Here is a 15,848-nt window from a genome sequence, read left to right on the forward strand (position 1 = left end):
TTGAGGGCTGCAGTGAGGGATCACCCTTGTAAGATGACTGACAACTGGTAAGTCCTTGGCTAATTCTAGAGCTTCCACGTGGGCAGCTATTGTAGCTATTTTCATGGGAAGGTGAAAAAAGATTTTTCTTGTCTGTTTACCCAAGAAGTCACCCTCTACAACAACTCTACAGGACAGGAAAAGGGGTAGGTAGGAAAGAACCATGACATATACCAACTGAACAGACCCACACCTTTCAAATGATTGTTTTACTGGGCAAAGCAATCAAGTTAAAAAACACTGCTCAACTGGAAAACGGAGAGTACTTGATCTTTAAAGAGCCTCCTCTGTTCCTATAAGAGGTGCAAACATTTATGGATTTTTGTGGGCTTTTTGGGTTTTGTTTTGAAACTTGCTGAAGGCTGTAGAAAATGGGAGCACAACCAGTTTCCCCAACAATGAATAGTCTTGCTGTTACTGGAATCTGTCCAGAGAAGTCTGTAAGGAAAATTCCCTAATGATGTTCTGACACCCTTTTCAGGTTGAAATTAAGTCAAACTTTGTGGTTTGTGAACCACTGTACTCTAAACCTAAGAAAGGTCATTATTTATAATATACCTGCCACTTTGAAATAATAAACACCCTTTCATGGAAGCCTCTCAGAAAATCCTGACTTTGTTCAGTTTTTCCATGCATCAGTGTTCCATTCACTGAGCACGAGCAACTGCATTCAGTGACATGCATCCTCAAGTATGAGCTCTGGATGATGCCAAGCTTTGGAGAGCTGTGCCAGCCTCTCCTTCCTTCACCATGGACACAGTTACAGTCCAGTTGTACTGCCCAGCACTGGTGCTTTGGGAACAGACACTTACTGTGCTGCCACTATTGTTTCTGTGCGTCTGCGAGATGCAGCCCTGAGGCCTCCTCACTGCTAATACAGCCTTCACATCTGTGTTAGTTTGTGTTGTAAATTTTCTGCTTTTGCTTGTGTTTTTACATAAATTGATTTTATGGACCAAGATGCTCTTTTGGTCTCAAGAATGGAACAAATACACGAGCAAGTTATGTTCTCATTTGTCACGCAATACCTACACATTATCTCCCTTATGGTTTTGAAAGGCTTTCACAAATCAGACTGGTTCCACACATCTGTCCTGAGTTATGCTGTGTTTCCTGTTCTTTACATCTTTGTATACTCAGTTTTAAAAATCCAAATAAATACAAAGAAAACTGTCTATGGAAAACCAACAAAAAGTGCAAGATGATAAAATAAGATCAGTTCATGGAAACGGAGAAATGATGGTGCAATAAAATCCAGAACACTGAGTCACTTTTGCTGTTAGAAAAAAAGTTAGACTTCCACAATATGCAGATTGGCAATGACAGTGCATAGTACAAGATATACATACATACATATACATACATATATATATATATGTATCTGTGTACTGAGTACAATAATAAAACTCAGTTTAACAACAAGTGACTGATTATCTACTTTTATTCAGTTTCCTGGAACTGATGTTGTGGTATTATGTGCTACTTGGTTACAGTAGTTCTTTCACTATCAAATGCAGTGATCTTAGGTAAGATTCATAGCACATACAGCAAGAAAAAAATTGGCAACCCCCCCCAAATTTTCAGTTTTTGTACCTACATACAGATCAGGTATGGAGGGACACCATGCCCACTTAAAACAGAATTTAAAAAGCACAGTCTGGTCCTGTGTAGGTGGTGTAAGACTTGGCAAATCTCTTATTCAAAGACATATTCGTGGAAGCTGTAGCAGCTATTTCTGCACCGGTCTAAGACTCCTGGCCTCCAGTCAAAGGAAATTTTTTTTAAGTTATCGAAAAATTAAGTCTCAAATTTGAACAGTAACCTTCTAGTTCAAAACTGTACTCATATTAGCATTTCCCACTTTTCTTCGGAGCAGTACTGTAACAAACTTAGATGCATCCAGTTGTGGAGAGTTGCACAGATCACAATCCTTTATTTTAAAAGCAATGTGACTACAGAGAGAGACAAAAGCTCCCTCTAACAAAGTGGTCTGCACCCCACAGCTCATGATGCACGATGACTTAAAACCATTGCCACTGCTCAGTTTCATCTGTGTGCTGTGTTGGATGGTTCCTTTCCTTAACTAACAGTTGTTTTTCTCAAGTCAGCTGTGACAATGCCAACCAACCCAACCAACTTTAAACACAGTCATGTTTGGAAGAGCACTGATTATTTACCATGGTATGGAATTTACTCATTTAATCAAATAGGGTACCTTTAGCCTTGGACTGTACATTAAAAATCCAAATTTAGGCAGTAATTTACACCTCTCAGGCCTCACTCTAATCTAAGGATTTCCTTGACAAACTTCAAATTACAGTCACATGCATAGCTCTGTATTTTGAAAGTTAAAACAGATGTTTGGTTTTTGGCCCCATCTCCCTCAGTACTAGGAAATTGGAAGTACCACCCTTTAAGAAGCTCCAAAATATGATACAACTAAACAGGTTATCACAAACTTCCACTGGAAAATTTACCTGAACAGCAAAATTGTGTAACTGACTTTCATGAATCATAATGGATTAACAAGATATATAGCAGCCTGATTCATTCCCAAATTGCAAAACTAAATTAAATCCTTTGGGCTTGAAATGTGATTCAGGCTTTTGGGCTTTTCACTTTTAATAAATCTGCATAAACGCATTTTTTGTTTAGAACTGAAGTGCTCTCTTTGCACTTCAGCTGCAATTCACTTCAGCAAATGCATCTCATTTTAAAACAAATACACAGCCATTGCATCTTCATTCAGTCTTCCACACACAATTCACAACTGTGCTCAGTTTGCTTTCTATTGTATCAGCTGCAGACAACAAATCTTTTTCTTCTTAAATATCATAAAACAAAGACATAATGTAAATTTAACATCACTTACCTTTATTTGGTTGTAACCTTATGTTTTGTTTATACTTTCATCATTGTTATCAAACACCTCATTCTTCAAACATAAGCATGCTAAGTGTATTAGTACAGAGAACAGAATTACTTTGGCACTACCAACTCTATCAAAGAAAGAAGAATTCACAAGGCATGCTTAGCATCTTGTTATACAGGTGCCACAGATTCTTAAGTATCATCATGAGTTAATGGATTTATTCTATGCTTTCCTCTGAAGAAAGAAAGTATTTAGTTCTCAGCAGGAAATTTAGTTTTCAGAAAACCAAGGCTAGAAAAGCCAAATCTGTTGTTAATTGCAGGAGCCACTTTTTTTTAAATATAAATAAATCCTACCTTTTGATAAACCTGAATGACATGTTTCTAAAAGAAATTAAGCCAAAATAATGATTAACAAAAAATGTTGTACAAAATAAATTGAAAAAGGCATTTAGAGTGAAGCATGCAAAAAGATCTCATTTTAAATGCACAATTAAATTACATTTCAATACATTCTCAGATTAGGCAGATGATTTAGGGTCTGAAGAGTCAAACTCCTGGCACTGCTACTTTCAAATTTTTCAGGGAAATATGTCACCAGTACTTATTATGAATTTATGTATTATGAAAGTACGTACTAGTGTCAAAACACTTTAAAACTCAAAATCTGCAAGGTCACATAAAAATATGTTTGGATTTTCTTCATATATTTCCCATAGAAACAAAAATCAGTAACTCTAAATAATTATATCTTGATCATCCTCAGAGTTAGGTTTCTTCCTTCCTTTATAACATCAGGTCAGCCATGTTGTGCCCAAAACTGCTTTAAATATTTAGCTAATTTAGTGGCACAAGCTGTAACAACTGCCTACACCAGTACATAAGTAGTTCATAATCAAAAGAATTTTGATTTCCCATAGAGAACGCTAGAGTAAACTAACAAGTTTTAATGCTTAAAAAATTATTTAAAGAGAAGAAACATAACCCTGTCCTTTGATGGCACTATCCACCTCCTTAGTAGTTTGTACAGCACCAAGTATAACAGAGCCCCAGCTGCAGGAGGTCCTCCAAGTGCAAACTAACCATCCCTAACAGTGCTATTGTGTTAAAACTGCATGTTATTTAATCAAGTGCAGATGGAATTTAAACTACTGTCAAAAGTCGTGTGGAAAAACTTCTTCAAGGAAACCACACTGCACTGCAAAAGCTGAAACTCAGAGGTAATGATAGAAGTTTGAATGCTGACTAAACAACTGAGTGAAAAGTTTGCATGTTCACAGTTTGAGCGTCCACATTTGGAATGTCAAATGGAAAATTAAGTAAGGATATTACAAACAAAACTACAGAAGGAAAGAAGTGCCAAAAGGATGTGTCTGATTAAGACTTCACTTGATATAAAGCAGATGACTTAACTATTAAAGATATTCAAATTAAGCTTCTATTTCTCTCTCTCAGCAGAAAAAGAAGGGGAAAAAACCCAAACCCAACTTCTACAGCATAGTATTTCACAGGGAAGTGATACCTGGCAGAGAACTGAACAGATTAAAACATTTACTAGACTGTCATGTTTTTGTTCTTCACAGAAACAATTTCTAAATTTTTAAAGAAATTTACTCTCTAAATTGAAATCAGCCAATTCTGAAAAACTGGAGTTTGGCTTAGCATTACTACAAATAGTAGACTACAAATAGGGAGACTACAAAAAGAGTACTGAGAGGGAGTCAACTACAGTCATAAAACACACAGGAAGAAAATGGTTTGGTGGTGATGTGGTATAAGCCTAAAACAAAAGCTAGTAGGCCAAGATCAGAATAATATTGTCCAAAAAACTTCATATGATGAGGAGGGTACAAAATCTTGGTGATTATCTTAAAGCAAAGACAAACAAGCCCTCAATTCTACAAACACAAGTTCTAGATATCAGAGTGGTCTGAAGTATGTGAACTGGTGGGTTTTAAATACAGAAGGAAAAAAGGTGGGTTTCAATTTTGGGTTTGTAGGAATCAATTTAAATCATACATGGATTTGAAATTAGAAGTCCAATTAGAATAAAAACTGTTAGTGTAGGGGCAACACCTGCTTAAGCTAGGCTTTGGCTAGACCAAAACACCTTTACACCAACCCCAGAATCTGCACATGAACTAAAGGTCAAAATAGGAATAGGTTTTCAAGGTTTGACCAGACTCCTGCCTAGACTGAAATCCTAGTACTGCCAATTTTAAGATGGTCTATGATAGCACTACTGCCAGTAGAAGCTTTTGTCCCCTGCTCCTACCCTTTCACCTGTAATATTTCTGTTTGTGTGCTGCTGGCAAGGTTATTCTGGAAACACTGACAGAGCGACTGGGAAACACAGTCTGAGCTTCCAACACTACATTTAAACACTGAGACTGGGATCCTAGTTTATGCCATCTACTGATGGACCACACAGTCAGTGAGCAGCTTTTCAACTGAGCTGAAATGTTTCATCTCTGCAGCATTCATGACATGAGGTTGAAGAGCACAGAAGAAACAGTGTAGATCAAACTGTTTTAATCCCATTTGATTCAACTGCTAAAAACAAATGGCTTCTGTAACCAAAAAAGAACTACAAAAAAATCATAAGCAAGTGCATTTTAAGTTGCAGAAATTAAGCCACTAATCAGAGAATGTGGACAAAACCACCTAAGCAATGAGCTACTATGTATTTCTACTATAAAAACAAAGAGGGGGAAAAAAAAAGGAAATGTTGCACTGCTGTTTTAAGAGGCTTACCTTCTTGTTAGTTTTGAAGTTAGTTTACTAAATAGATTAGTGGAGCCCCTGGTCCGAGTCTGTGAGAGTGGTGTTGCCTCATGGGACAGACTGGGGGAGGCAGGTGGCCCGTTGTAGGTCGCGGTGCGTCGCTCTCGGAGCTGGCCATGGAATGTGCTCCGACTGGCCGTTCCTCTGGGGAAACGAATACGATCAGGTGTGGTTGCACTGCTAATGCTGTGAGTTGAAGCAACGGGAGTTCTTTGATCAGGAATAGTGCTAGAGCAGAAAACAAAAAAACAATGCTAGAACGTCTTTACGGAAGCACTACGGGTTCAGCAGGAGACACAAAACACTACGTTCTACAGTAAAGCATAAGCAGACACTTTTATATAGGCCAGGGTTGGAAATACCAACATTATTACAGCACTGTATGGAATCAAAACTTGTAAGAAGTTAGGATTAAAAGGCTGCCGAAACAGAAACCCACATAGGCAGAAAAGTGCAACAGGAGTATCCTGGAAAAGACCAGATCAACCAGGCATACAATGTTTCACTGAGAAGACTGATAAAAGAATAGACCAGAAAAGTTTCCTCCCAGGAAAGAGAAGCAATAGGTAACTTTAATGTCTCTCCCTCCACATTCTATATATACATACATCTTTGAAAGTCTTGCTAATTTGAAAGTATCCTACACAAAATTCTCTACAAGCAAACCGCTCCAAGTAGCGAAGTCCTTCAGGATACACAGTTAAAGTCTCCCACAAACTTTGACAATAGGGAATGTCCAATACTCCTAACAATAGGAAAAAAATTAAGGTTCACTATTGCAGGATTATGTCACAGACAGCCTGACACACCACAAGACAAATGTAAACAAGACTAAAAAAATGAGGAAACACACATCTTGTGGGCGATATATACTAGAACAATCTAGGACTAAAATTCCACAGCACAAAGTTAAGAAGCAGTGGGTATAAGTTAGTTTCACAACGATTTCAGGTTCTTACATAGGCCTGAAGTTATCTGCGCCATTGTCTATTGGAGGCAACATCATCTTCGTGTGCACAGAGGCTGACATGGACATCGACTTCTGATGTCGCAGCCGAACACTGGAGAAGGATGTGGTACAAACTGAAGCAGGGCTAGCTGCGTAAGCGAACATTTCTGTCAGGCTGCGAGGGGGTTTGGGTTCAGGCAGAGGCAGAAAGAAGAGCATGATGGACCAACAACAAACTACTGCATAGAAAAAAAAAAGCAAACTTTTCCTTCTATTAACTGGTTTATCAAAGAACACGAACTCTAACAGCCCTCTTCTACGTAAACAGCAGTAACTACCCTACACTTCCCTTAAAAAGCACTTGACATCTATGAAGTGACCATGCTCTTACCATTAGCATTAGTTTGCAGTGATACCCTCCCTCCTTGATGTACAGAACCTGAGTAACTCAGAATTCTGTGCCAGAGCACTGATGTGACTTGTATTGGTCTTAACAGTAAACAATGCATTAAAACCCCCACCAAATGCACTTTCCAAAAGACTGATGTTAGCTCCATTACTGCAGTGAAATCCTTTGTTTTCAGAATGTATCCGTGTTAAAAAGAAATTAGTGTAAGTTGGGCAAGCTGTCAAATCAACATCTGATAACTGAGGGACTTCACAGGCACAACTGAAACCAAAAATATAATGATCTTTAACAACTCCAGAGAGGCCAAATGGAAAAGGCTACTAGTAATCATCAACCTGTACACGCAGTAGGCAATGAATACACCTGTTGTTCCCTGAAGAAAGAGATATGACTGTTGAAAAGCACCTCATATTGCTTGGCCACAAACAGTAAATTTCCAAATTACCATTCAGGCTTTGAGGGAAGATATATACAGCACTGTCTTAGCAGAATGGCCAGTAAGCTGCCAACTGTACAATATGATAAAATAGGAGCATGAAATATTTTTCTTTCTTCGGCCCAAAATAATCTTTGCAGCCTTCACATTGTCAAGCAATGGTAAGGATAGGAGAAAAGTGAGAGGCCACAAGATGTTTTGGGCCTTTCAGACTACACCACCATATGTAATTCATCTGAAGTTTGCTTTAAAAGTAAGGCAACTGTAATTCAGAAATATTGCTCAAGGTTAAGAAGTCAGTAATTGTCAGTGACAGTTTCATGACACTGCATGTTCACTTCCAAGTTACTTCATGGTTACACGCACTGAAACTCGAGTCCCCTTATCTAACTGTGGTATGGCAGACTTTGCAGAGGCAAATGCTAGTCCAGCTACAAGTGTCAGCTGACCCACTTCTCAGGCTTAGCTCCCAAAGCACTAGTACAAAACACCACACAGCTCAGACTTCTGAACGGCTGACTACGATGGTTAGCAAAATATACTTGGTTTTGGTTTGTTTTTAACTTCTCAGGATCTAGAAAACTTCATGTGAGTCATGCATGCATCTTTTTGCAATGCTAAATCCATCAGGATGCCAACTACAAGCACTGCTTACAATGAAGCCTTCGACACAGCCCAGCATTTAAATTACCTCAGGGTATTAAGAAATGGTAAGAAAATGAACATTTGTCTCAAAACTAATACACTGAAGTCAAGTAATCCCCAAATAATTGGTCATTAGCCTCTCAAGAACTCCTAACTCCTTTCCTCTCTATTTGCTGCAAAAGATAGAAAAGAAAGATTCTAGTTTTACAACACATTAGACCCAAGTTTTATTTAGGCACCTGCCTCCAAAGATGTGACATCTAAAGGTATCAATAAGGGACCAGAGCACATATTAAAACATTTCTATCTTTTCCTCTGATGCTTTTCTAGAAATCAGCTTCCTTGGATTACTGGCCTGGGAACACAGGAACAGTAAGCTAACAATCACCAATTAGTGCCAAGGCTTATTAAAAATCTGAAGCTGTTGTAAATCATTTGTGTTACAAATGATTTAAAGCAATTGCCTATCATTATGAAGAGTGTTTCATGAGTCCCCAAGTGCGTTAATTAATGCTCAGGCTTTGGAGGAAAGCCAAAAGAATCATCTCCAGCAGAATGACTGTGTCAGCCACACAATGTGTTAAAGGAGAGATGTGAGACTTAAAAACTCGTTGCTTCTCCCAGTCTGGCATGGTGTCTTCAAGACTACTTTCTCCAACATCAAATGTACCAGCTGACTATTGATTCTTCAGAGTTTCCATACTTTCAGAAATAGTGCCTTCTCAGAATACAATGTGCAAAATAAAAACAGAACAAGCAGCATTTTAATACTTTCTCTATAGAAAAAATAGAGACTTTAAGCATGTGTATCTTGCCTTTTAGGGTAAGTCTCCAAGTTTTGACTGGGTCACAGTCAGTATCTGGCTATGGAAAATCTAAAATCCAATCTGTAAGAAATCATTTATAGGAATTACTCCTGCCTGCAACATTTGCCACCAATAGACATTTCAAAAGCACAGATATTATTTTTAACGACACCTTGGATTTTTACAAAGGCCAGGTTCTACTTCAGATCTTGCTTCACAAAAGAAAAAAAGAACAAGTTTCTAAAGTTAGTTTCTGTCAAGCTGAGAGTACAATAACATTACAGGTTCATTCTGAAGAGCCAGTCCCATCAATAGCCATGTTGATTTAGCCTGCATTAAAGGCCTCTGCATTTCATGTGACCAGTCAATGCTTTACCCAGTTACAGCAACAAAACATATTCAGACATAAGTTGTGAATTCTGTGCCAAATCACAGTAATTCTGAAACTGTGCCAAAAGGAACATGCAGTTTAGTACTAAAGCATTTCAGACGACAAGTCTCCAACTGTAATACAATTAGCAATGTATTACCATTACCTTTTCTCTTTTTAACCCTTTATGAAGAGTACTGAATGTAGTAATCAAACATACATGATAAAAGCTATAAATTACTTTTTACCTGACAACGAATATATAAAAATACATATATGTATAAATTCTCAGACATTTCAAATGACCCAAATAAGGCTATAGTTTGTAGGAAAAGCAAATGATCTTTAAATATATTGACAATAAAAGGTAAGTTACACAAGGATAACCAATTATGGATATAAAATACTACTGATATAATTGCCAAGTGCTACTCAGTGTTAACTTTGAGATTAATGTCCACCTGTGACAGACCAGAAAGACATCAGTTTGCTGAGAAACTCAAAGTTGGGGAAAAAAAATTCAAAAGACAGCTCCTTATGAGTATGAAGTTACTCCTTAATTAGGGGAACATCTGAATCTCAAGCATTCCTAGTAAACAGTACCTAGTAACTTTAAAAAATGTAATAAAGAAATTGTGGACAAGATATTGAAAAGATATTAGTTTAAGGATGAACAAATATTATATTAAACCAAGAAATCAGGTAATAAAAAATGATCAAAACTCTTTTGGACAGAAAGATTCATTTTTCAAAGAGCATTTGTAAAGAAAAAAAGCTATTATCATATCAAACCAAAGAAAGGATAGTGAACTTTAATCTAAGCAAACTTGGTAACATTAACAAGGAGTAACCAATGAAGGCTGGGACAGACACACTAAGAGACAGTACCAAATAGCTGTGCTGCACTTCACAATACAGTTGACTGCAGGCCCAGCTGGCCAACTAGACTTTTGGCAGTCTTCAAACTTATACTTGACTTTTTTCTTAATCACTTTCCATTTGCAGAAAGCTAGGAGGAAGAGACAGGGTCAAAATCATGTTCTTTATCCCTAGGCTCCAGGAATCAAACAGGGGACAGACAGACTTTCCACTCAACATCACAACTTCACCACTCTACCTTATAAACTGCCAAAAGGAGGGGGAAAAATTTTGTGCAGAAAACGGCTGATCTTTCAACTTCAACACAAGCTAGAAAATAGGTATTTTCCTTCCACTCTTTGCAATATATCATAAAATTAGGAAGGGGTGGAGAAAATTGGGAAGAGTAGGAGAGGGGTACACATTCCTCCAAGCTTAAGCATTTTTATTAAGTATCAGCTATCCGGACACTCTCCTGGCAATGGTCAACTCCTTAACTGTTACCAGCATTTGACGACAGCAAAATCCTGAGAAGAAGGGTTAGAACTTAAAATACCTCTGCCAGCCAGGAAATTTGGTGGTATTCTTCCCAACTGTCACCCTATACCTAATATCTACATTCACTATTATATTATTTCTGACAGGTCTTCTCAGTCTTCACAGGATGGCATGAGATGTGACTATGGTGCCAACACACGAAGTGGTTAACTCCAATTCCATTGCGTGCTCTAATCAGGTTTTCATTCAGGAAAATATGAAGAAACTCATTATTTCTCTAATGTTTTCACTCAGAATACAGAGATAGTTGCTTCCCTCCTCAAGATGAGTTCTATAAATACTGGGAAGCAATTAGACTATCAGAGTATGAGTAAGGAATGCTATCGGTCCAAGATAAATTGCCTATCACTGTTTCATCTTTGCTCAGAAAAAATGTACCTTCCCTCTGAGACTTTATAGCAAAAATGGTATTCACAATAATCCTAATGAAACACAGTTTAGAGTGAAATGTAAAAAAAGAACGGCTCAAGAGAGAAGGACTTTGTGGTCTGACACTAAACAAGCTTATTCTGCAAGCCTATGTTGTTTGGCCACCAGAGTTCACAACAGCTTTAAGATGAAGGCTGTTACAAATATTTCATGTATTTAACCAGAAAATAGAAATTTCCTCTTACATTCTAATTAAAAAGAGTATACAAATCAAGTATAGGAAAAAATCCCAAACCCCAACATACTTACAGGTGCTCCATAACCAAAGATCTGTACTCACCTTTCATTAAGAATTACATTAGAATATTACTGATTTCTAAATTAGCATTACAATTTTTTTGGAAATGTGAAGACAAGGGACATACACCAGAGGAAGACATTTCATATACCTGTTCTCCTTGCCATTTTGTATCACTGAATGCCTATCAGCAGTGGTTCTTTCACTACAAACATATGTGTTGCGCCGTGTCATTGCTCCAGGGGCAGTATTATTCTACAATTAAAAAACACAGGTTTGTTATTCCCTACAAAATTCTGGGGTTAAGTCTACATATAATCAAAGGCTGTTTTTACTTAATGCTAGTTCTATACAGTTATAAAAATGACAATGACTAAATAAATTAATATACAAACACCATCTACTATTTTTAAGGAATAATGCAATCAGAAAAAATAACTCAAAACAAGTTGTTCTTGTATTTCATATTGATGGCTCAAAATTAATACTGCTTAAGGTTTTTTAAGTACCAATGTTTTGAATTACAAATTCTCAACATATACAGCATTCATCTACATCTGGATAGCCTGTATCTTTATAGCCTATTTTTGAAATACTTTACCGCTTGTAGCTTGCAGAATTTTCCATTAAGTTAAAATCATAACCCTTAAACAAGATAGGAAAAGCAAAGACTTAACAAACAAATGTGGTAAAATTCAGTGGGAAGGTAAACACGGACTTTTAATTATTAAGATACTATAAAACACTAGACAAGTTTTAAAAACAGGGAAGAGTAAGAGACAAGTTGCAGAGAATTTCAGTAAGACATTTTTAAAAATATACATTTAAATACAAGCATAATACACTGAGGACAAGAGAACCAGGGGAACTTAAACTACAGACCTTACTTAAGAGGGGAGAAAAGAAATAGAATTACTTTGCCTCTGTCTTTACAGAGAAAGAGGGTGGAGATATGCCCAAGTTGGCGGTCAATTTTCCAGGAACGACTGAGAAGCTATAGGCAATTCACAGATAACAGAATTATAAAGAGTTAGATGCAATTACTGTAGGAAAAGCATGGTGGTCCAGACAAACATGCACCCCCGGGTTGTAGAGGAAGTAAAAGCTGGCAAGCCTTGTATTTTTTTCTCCCCACCCCAAGAACAAAACAGAGGAAACTGCATATGGTTGGAAAGTGGAAAAAAACCTTTAAAAGTTTTCCTTAAAGAAAAGGATCACGGGGCAAAGCAGGAAGCAAAATAGGCTATTAACTTTAAACATCACTGCTGGGGAAAGTCTTGGAGGAGGCCAGCTTAAGGGAATGACTGGTCAGCACCTGGATAAGCACATGTTGAGTAAGGATGGCCACCAAGAGTCAGGCAGGGGACTTCATGCTCAACTAACCTTTTGGAGTTCATTGAAGAATTATGCTATTGACAGACAAGGGAAATTCAGCGGATTTTAAAAATAGCATTAAGAAAAGGTTTCGCATAAATGGTCACAGGAGAGAGTCATGGGAAGAAGGATTGAAAAAAAAAAAAGAAAGGAAAAACTAGTTCAAGCACAAAAGGGGAGTAGCCAAACCTTTTTTGTTTCCGAACCTGAAACAGAACTGTTAAAGTGGAGTATTCTCAATAACCAGTATAAGTTCCTCCAGTGCCTTAAGGCAAAATATTCGCTATCCAAGGAGTCTCAAGCAACAGAATCTCTGAGCTGCAGATTTAACAATGAAGCCATCTTGTCTAAGAGACTGCTGACCTGTTTGTTATACATCTTTTTATGTAAATGTACAAATTAAAATGCAACAGAGAAGTGTGCAGCCTCCTGGTGTTAAAAAGTACAAAGAATATCAACAGTACTTTAGATTAGCAGAACTATTAATTAAATCATAAGATGGATGTAGCTATCTGAAGGGTTCTCAAGTATTCTTCACTGGATGTTCCTTAGGGAAAGGCATGTGCCAAGCATCATAAGTCCTCCTGGCCCTTTCCTTGTACTTTATTCCTTGTCTATTCCCTTGTCTTCATATATGTTTATTAATTTTTTAAAAACCACCATTGATTCTTCTGCTTCCTTCTGACATTTGTCACTTTGCAAACTCTCCTCTCTTTACCAAACTTGGTAGCAATGAAAGTTGTGCACCTAAGGTGAAGTTTTGTTTATATGATCTTGGGAGGTCATGCTGTGCAAGATACTTAGTGGAGGCCTTGCAAACCAATGGTACAGTGAAGTATTGCATATTAGGATTTGCAGATCATTTTGTTTTGTGTTCCTTAACATATCAGAGAATTGAGCACCTGGAATATCCAACAGTGGTTTTCTGGTGGGAGAAACACACAATAAAGGGTGGTTTCCTTCTTTCCACTAGCTCCCTTTGAACATTAAGTATTTGTTTCCCTTGACACCACATAACATTACAATGCACTGTGATGTTGCACATCTGGAAAGACAAGACAGTAATCTCTGTGCTGGACCAAACCTTAAAGACTATGCTTTTCCAGGTCTGTGAGTGGACAAGGTTTGGTTTTCATATTTGAAATTGGAGGACTGTAAGGACGAACTTCTGCTCATTCTAAAAGGCGAAGATGGAAGGATCAGTATACATTTTTTTCCTGTTTGGCTCAGATTTCAGAGGTTGGGAGATTGAAGCCTTCCTAGGTTTCGAATTTCAGTTTTAGCAAGAACAGTCTTGGTATCAGGGCCTTTACAGTTTTCAGCATATGACCTTTCATGATTCATCAAGGAAGCCCTTCAGCTGCGACTTTTTTTGTTCAGCCAATCTTCAGACTGCTAATCTCTGGACATGACTAAATGGCACAGCTGCACAGCACAGGAAACTGGTATCAACAGCACCCTGCTCCCTGATGGAATGACAACCCCTAGGGTCAGGGTTAGCTGCCTAAGTTCATCCTCATGGCACTGTCTGCCTTCTTTGCAGGAGGTGCTGACACTGCAAAAGCACATGTTGAGACTTGTGAGCATATGCACAAGGCCCAATCACAGCACAAAGGATGAGTTTGTGGTACAGAGTCCTCCTCTTTTCCTAGAGAGAGTCTTGTGTGCACTGCTTAGGCAGGCTGTTTTCCCATTAAGAGACACCAAGGCGAGGACTGATGAAAAACTTTCAAAAAAACCCAGCTTCTGACTTACAACAGTGACCCACTCCATTTACTTAAGAGCATCAGTATCGTATTTGGTCCTAAATCATTTTCCAAATGTACCACCTATTCTCCTCTTCCAGTTTTCTTAAACCTGTACTAAGGGTTCTGTGGCAGCCATATTACAACACTGAGGAAAAATCCAAAGCTGTGAGTAATAAACAAGGAGTTATTTTAACAAGGAGTTACTACTTGCTGCTAATTATGCAACCTTTGTAGCAGGTTTTTGTTTTTAATTTCGTATTTGCCCAATAAGCTTGAAGATTTTTGGTGTGCACTTGTTCAGCTTGCAGAACTACTTAGTTTACAAGAGTTTAAATGCTCTGTCAACTTTAGAAGTACAGCCTGGAGCCCCTTACTTCAACCCCAGACTTAACTATCTGTTCTACAAGCACAGTTCTTAACCTTAAGTGCATACTTATAAGCTTTGTTATTTAACAAGAGCAGCACAAAACTGACTAAGGGTCTCCAGCAAGGACTGGTTCTGCTGCTTCTGCTGTTCTCTTGAAGTAATAATTGTTTTTATAAAGTCTTTTTGTGTCTTTTCAGTGTTTTTCCACCATATTGCAGATTTTAGGACTTCAGTGCTCAGTAAGAATACAAACTCTCTTCACCTCAAACATTTTTCAACTTCAGGACAATATGGTAACTCCAATAACCTTTTTTTCCGTCTAGATGCATGCCAGTGCTGTAAGAAGTAAAACTTCCTAATCAGTTGCAGGAACTGTGTAAAAAGTCAGTGCCTCCCTTCATCCCTCACAGCAGAAAGCCAAAGACTCATCTCCAGCAGGGGGAAAAAAAAAAAAAAGAGTTTGCACTGTCTGACATGAAGAGCTATAAACAGAGACAATTTTAAACACTAATTATTAAGTGACATCATAAGTCTCATTCCATGTTCACCATCTTGTATCACTGCTTGTAAAAGATCAGTTGGATCAGCTGCACACCAAGTCAGAGAAGTATCCTATGGTTATGAGCTCAAAAATTATTTCAGGTAGAGTAGTTAAGAAATTTGGAATAAGACTACTGGAATAAATCTCCAGGATTTGGGAGCATCATAGAATAGCAGATGAAAAGATACTGAATGTAAAATAAGTCATAACCGGGACACAAAGCTTCTGAAAAAGGCACCACATTGCACGAAGTGGTAGGACAAAAGTGATTTGATTATCCCACAATTTTGAGATTCAGTAGCTAAGAACTATCATGTAAGAAAAAAACCAAATCTGAATGGTTTCTGGACTGATCAAGAATGAAGGAAAAGTGCAGGGGACCACAACAATCAGAAAAGGGTCCCCCAAAATCCCAAGTTCTTTTTC

At 37.8% G+C, this 15,848-nt stretch overlaps 1 protein-coding gene across 12 annotated transcripts in view; it reads right to left on the bottom strand.

Annotated features, from left to right (window-relative positions):
• Window positions 1–15,848, bottom strand: part of MARK3 (microtubule affinity regulating kinase 3) — a 60,573-nt gene that overhangs the window by 4,140 nt on the left and 40,585 nt on the right. For 3 of the 12 annotated variants that reach the window (XM_051769486.1, XM_051769483.1, XM_051769485.1), the window contains 4 exons: window positions 11,544–11,647; window positions 6,654–6,818; window positions 5,665–5,922; window positions 3,268–3,294 (listed from right to left, as the gene is read on the bottom strand). In XM_051769486.1, the coding sequence (XP_051625446.1) occupies window positions 3,268–3,294; window positions 5,665–5,922; window positions 6,654–6,818; window positions 11,544–11,647 (554 nt within the window). The remainder of the gene's footprint in view (window positions 1–3,267; window positions 3,295–5,664; window positions 5,923–6,653; window positions 6,819–11,543; window positions 11,648–15,848) is intronic. The other 9 variants (XM_051769492.1, XM_051769490.1, XM_051769494.1 and 6 more) reach the window with 5 other exon arrangements.

The sequence above is a fragment of the Manacus candei genome, unplaced genomic scaffold (assembly GCF_025592945.1).
Source record: "Manacus candei isolate 608988 ecotype Guabito, Panama unplaced genomic scaffold, ASM2559294v1 h1tg000109l, whole genome shotgun sequence".
NCBI lineage: Eukaryota > Metazoa > Chordata > Aves > Passeriformes > Pipridae > Manacus > Manacus candei.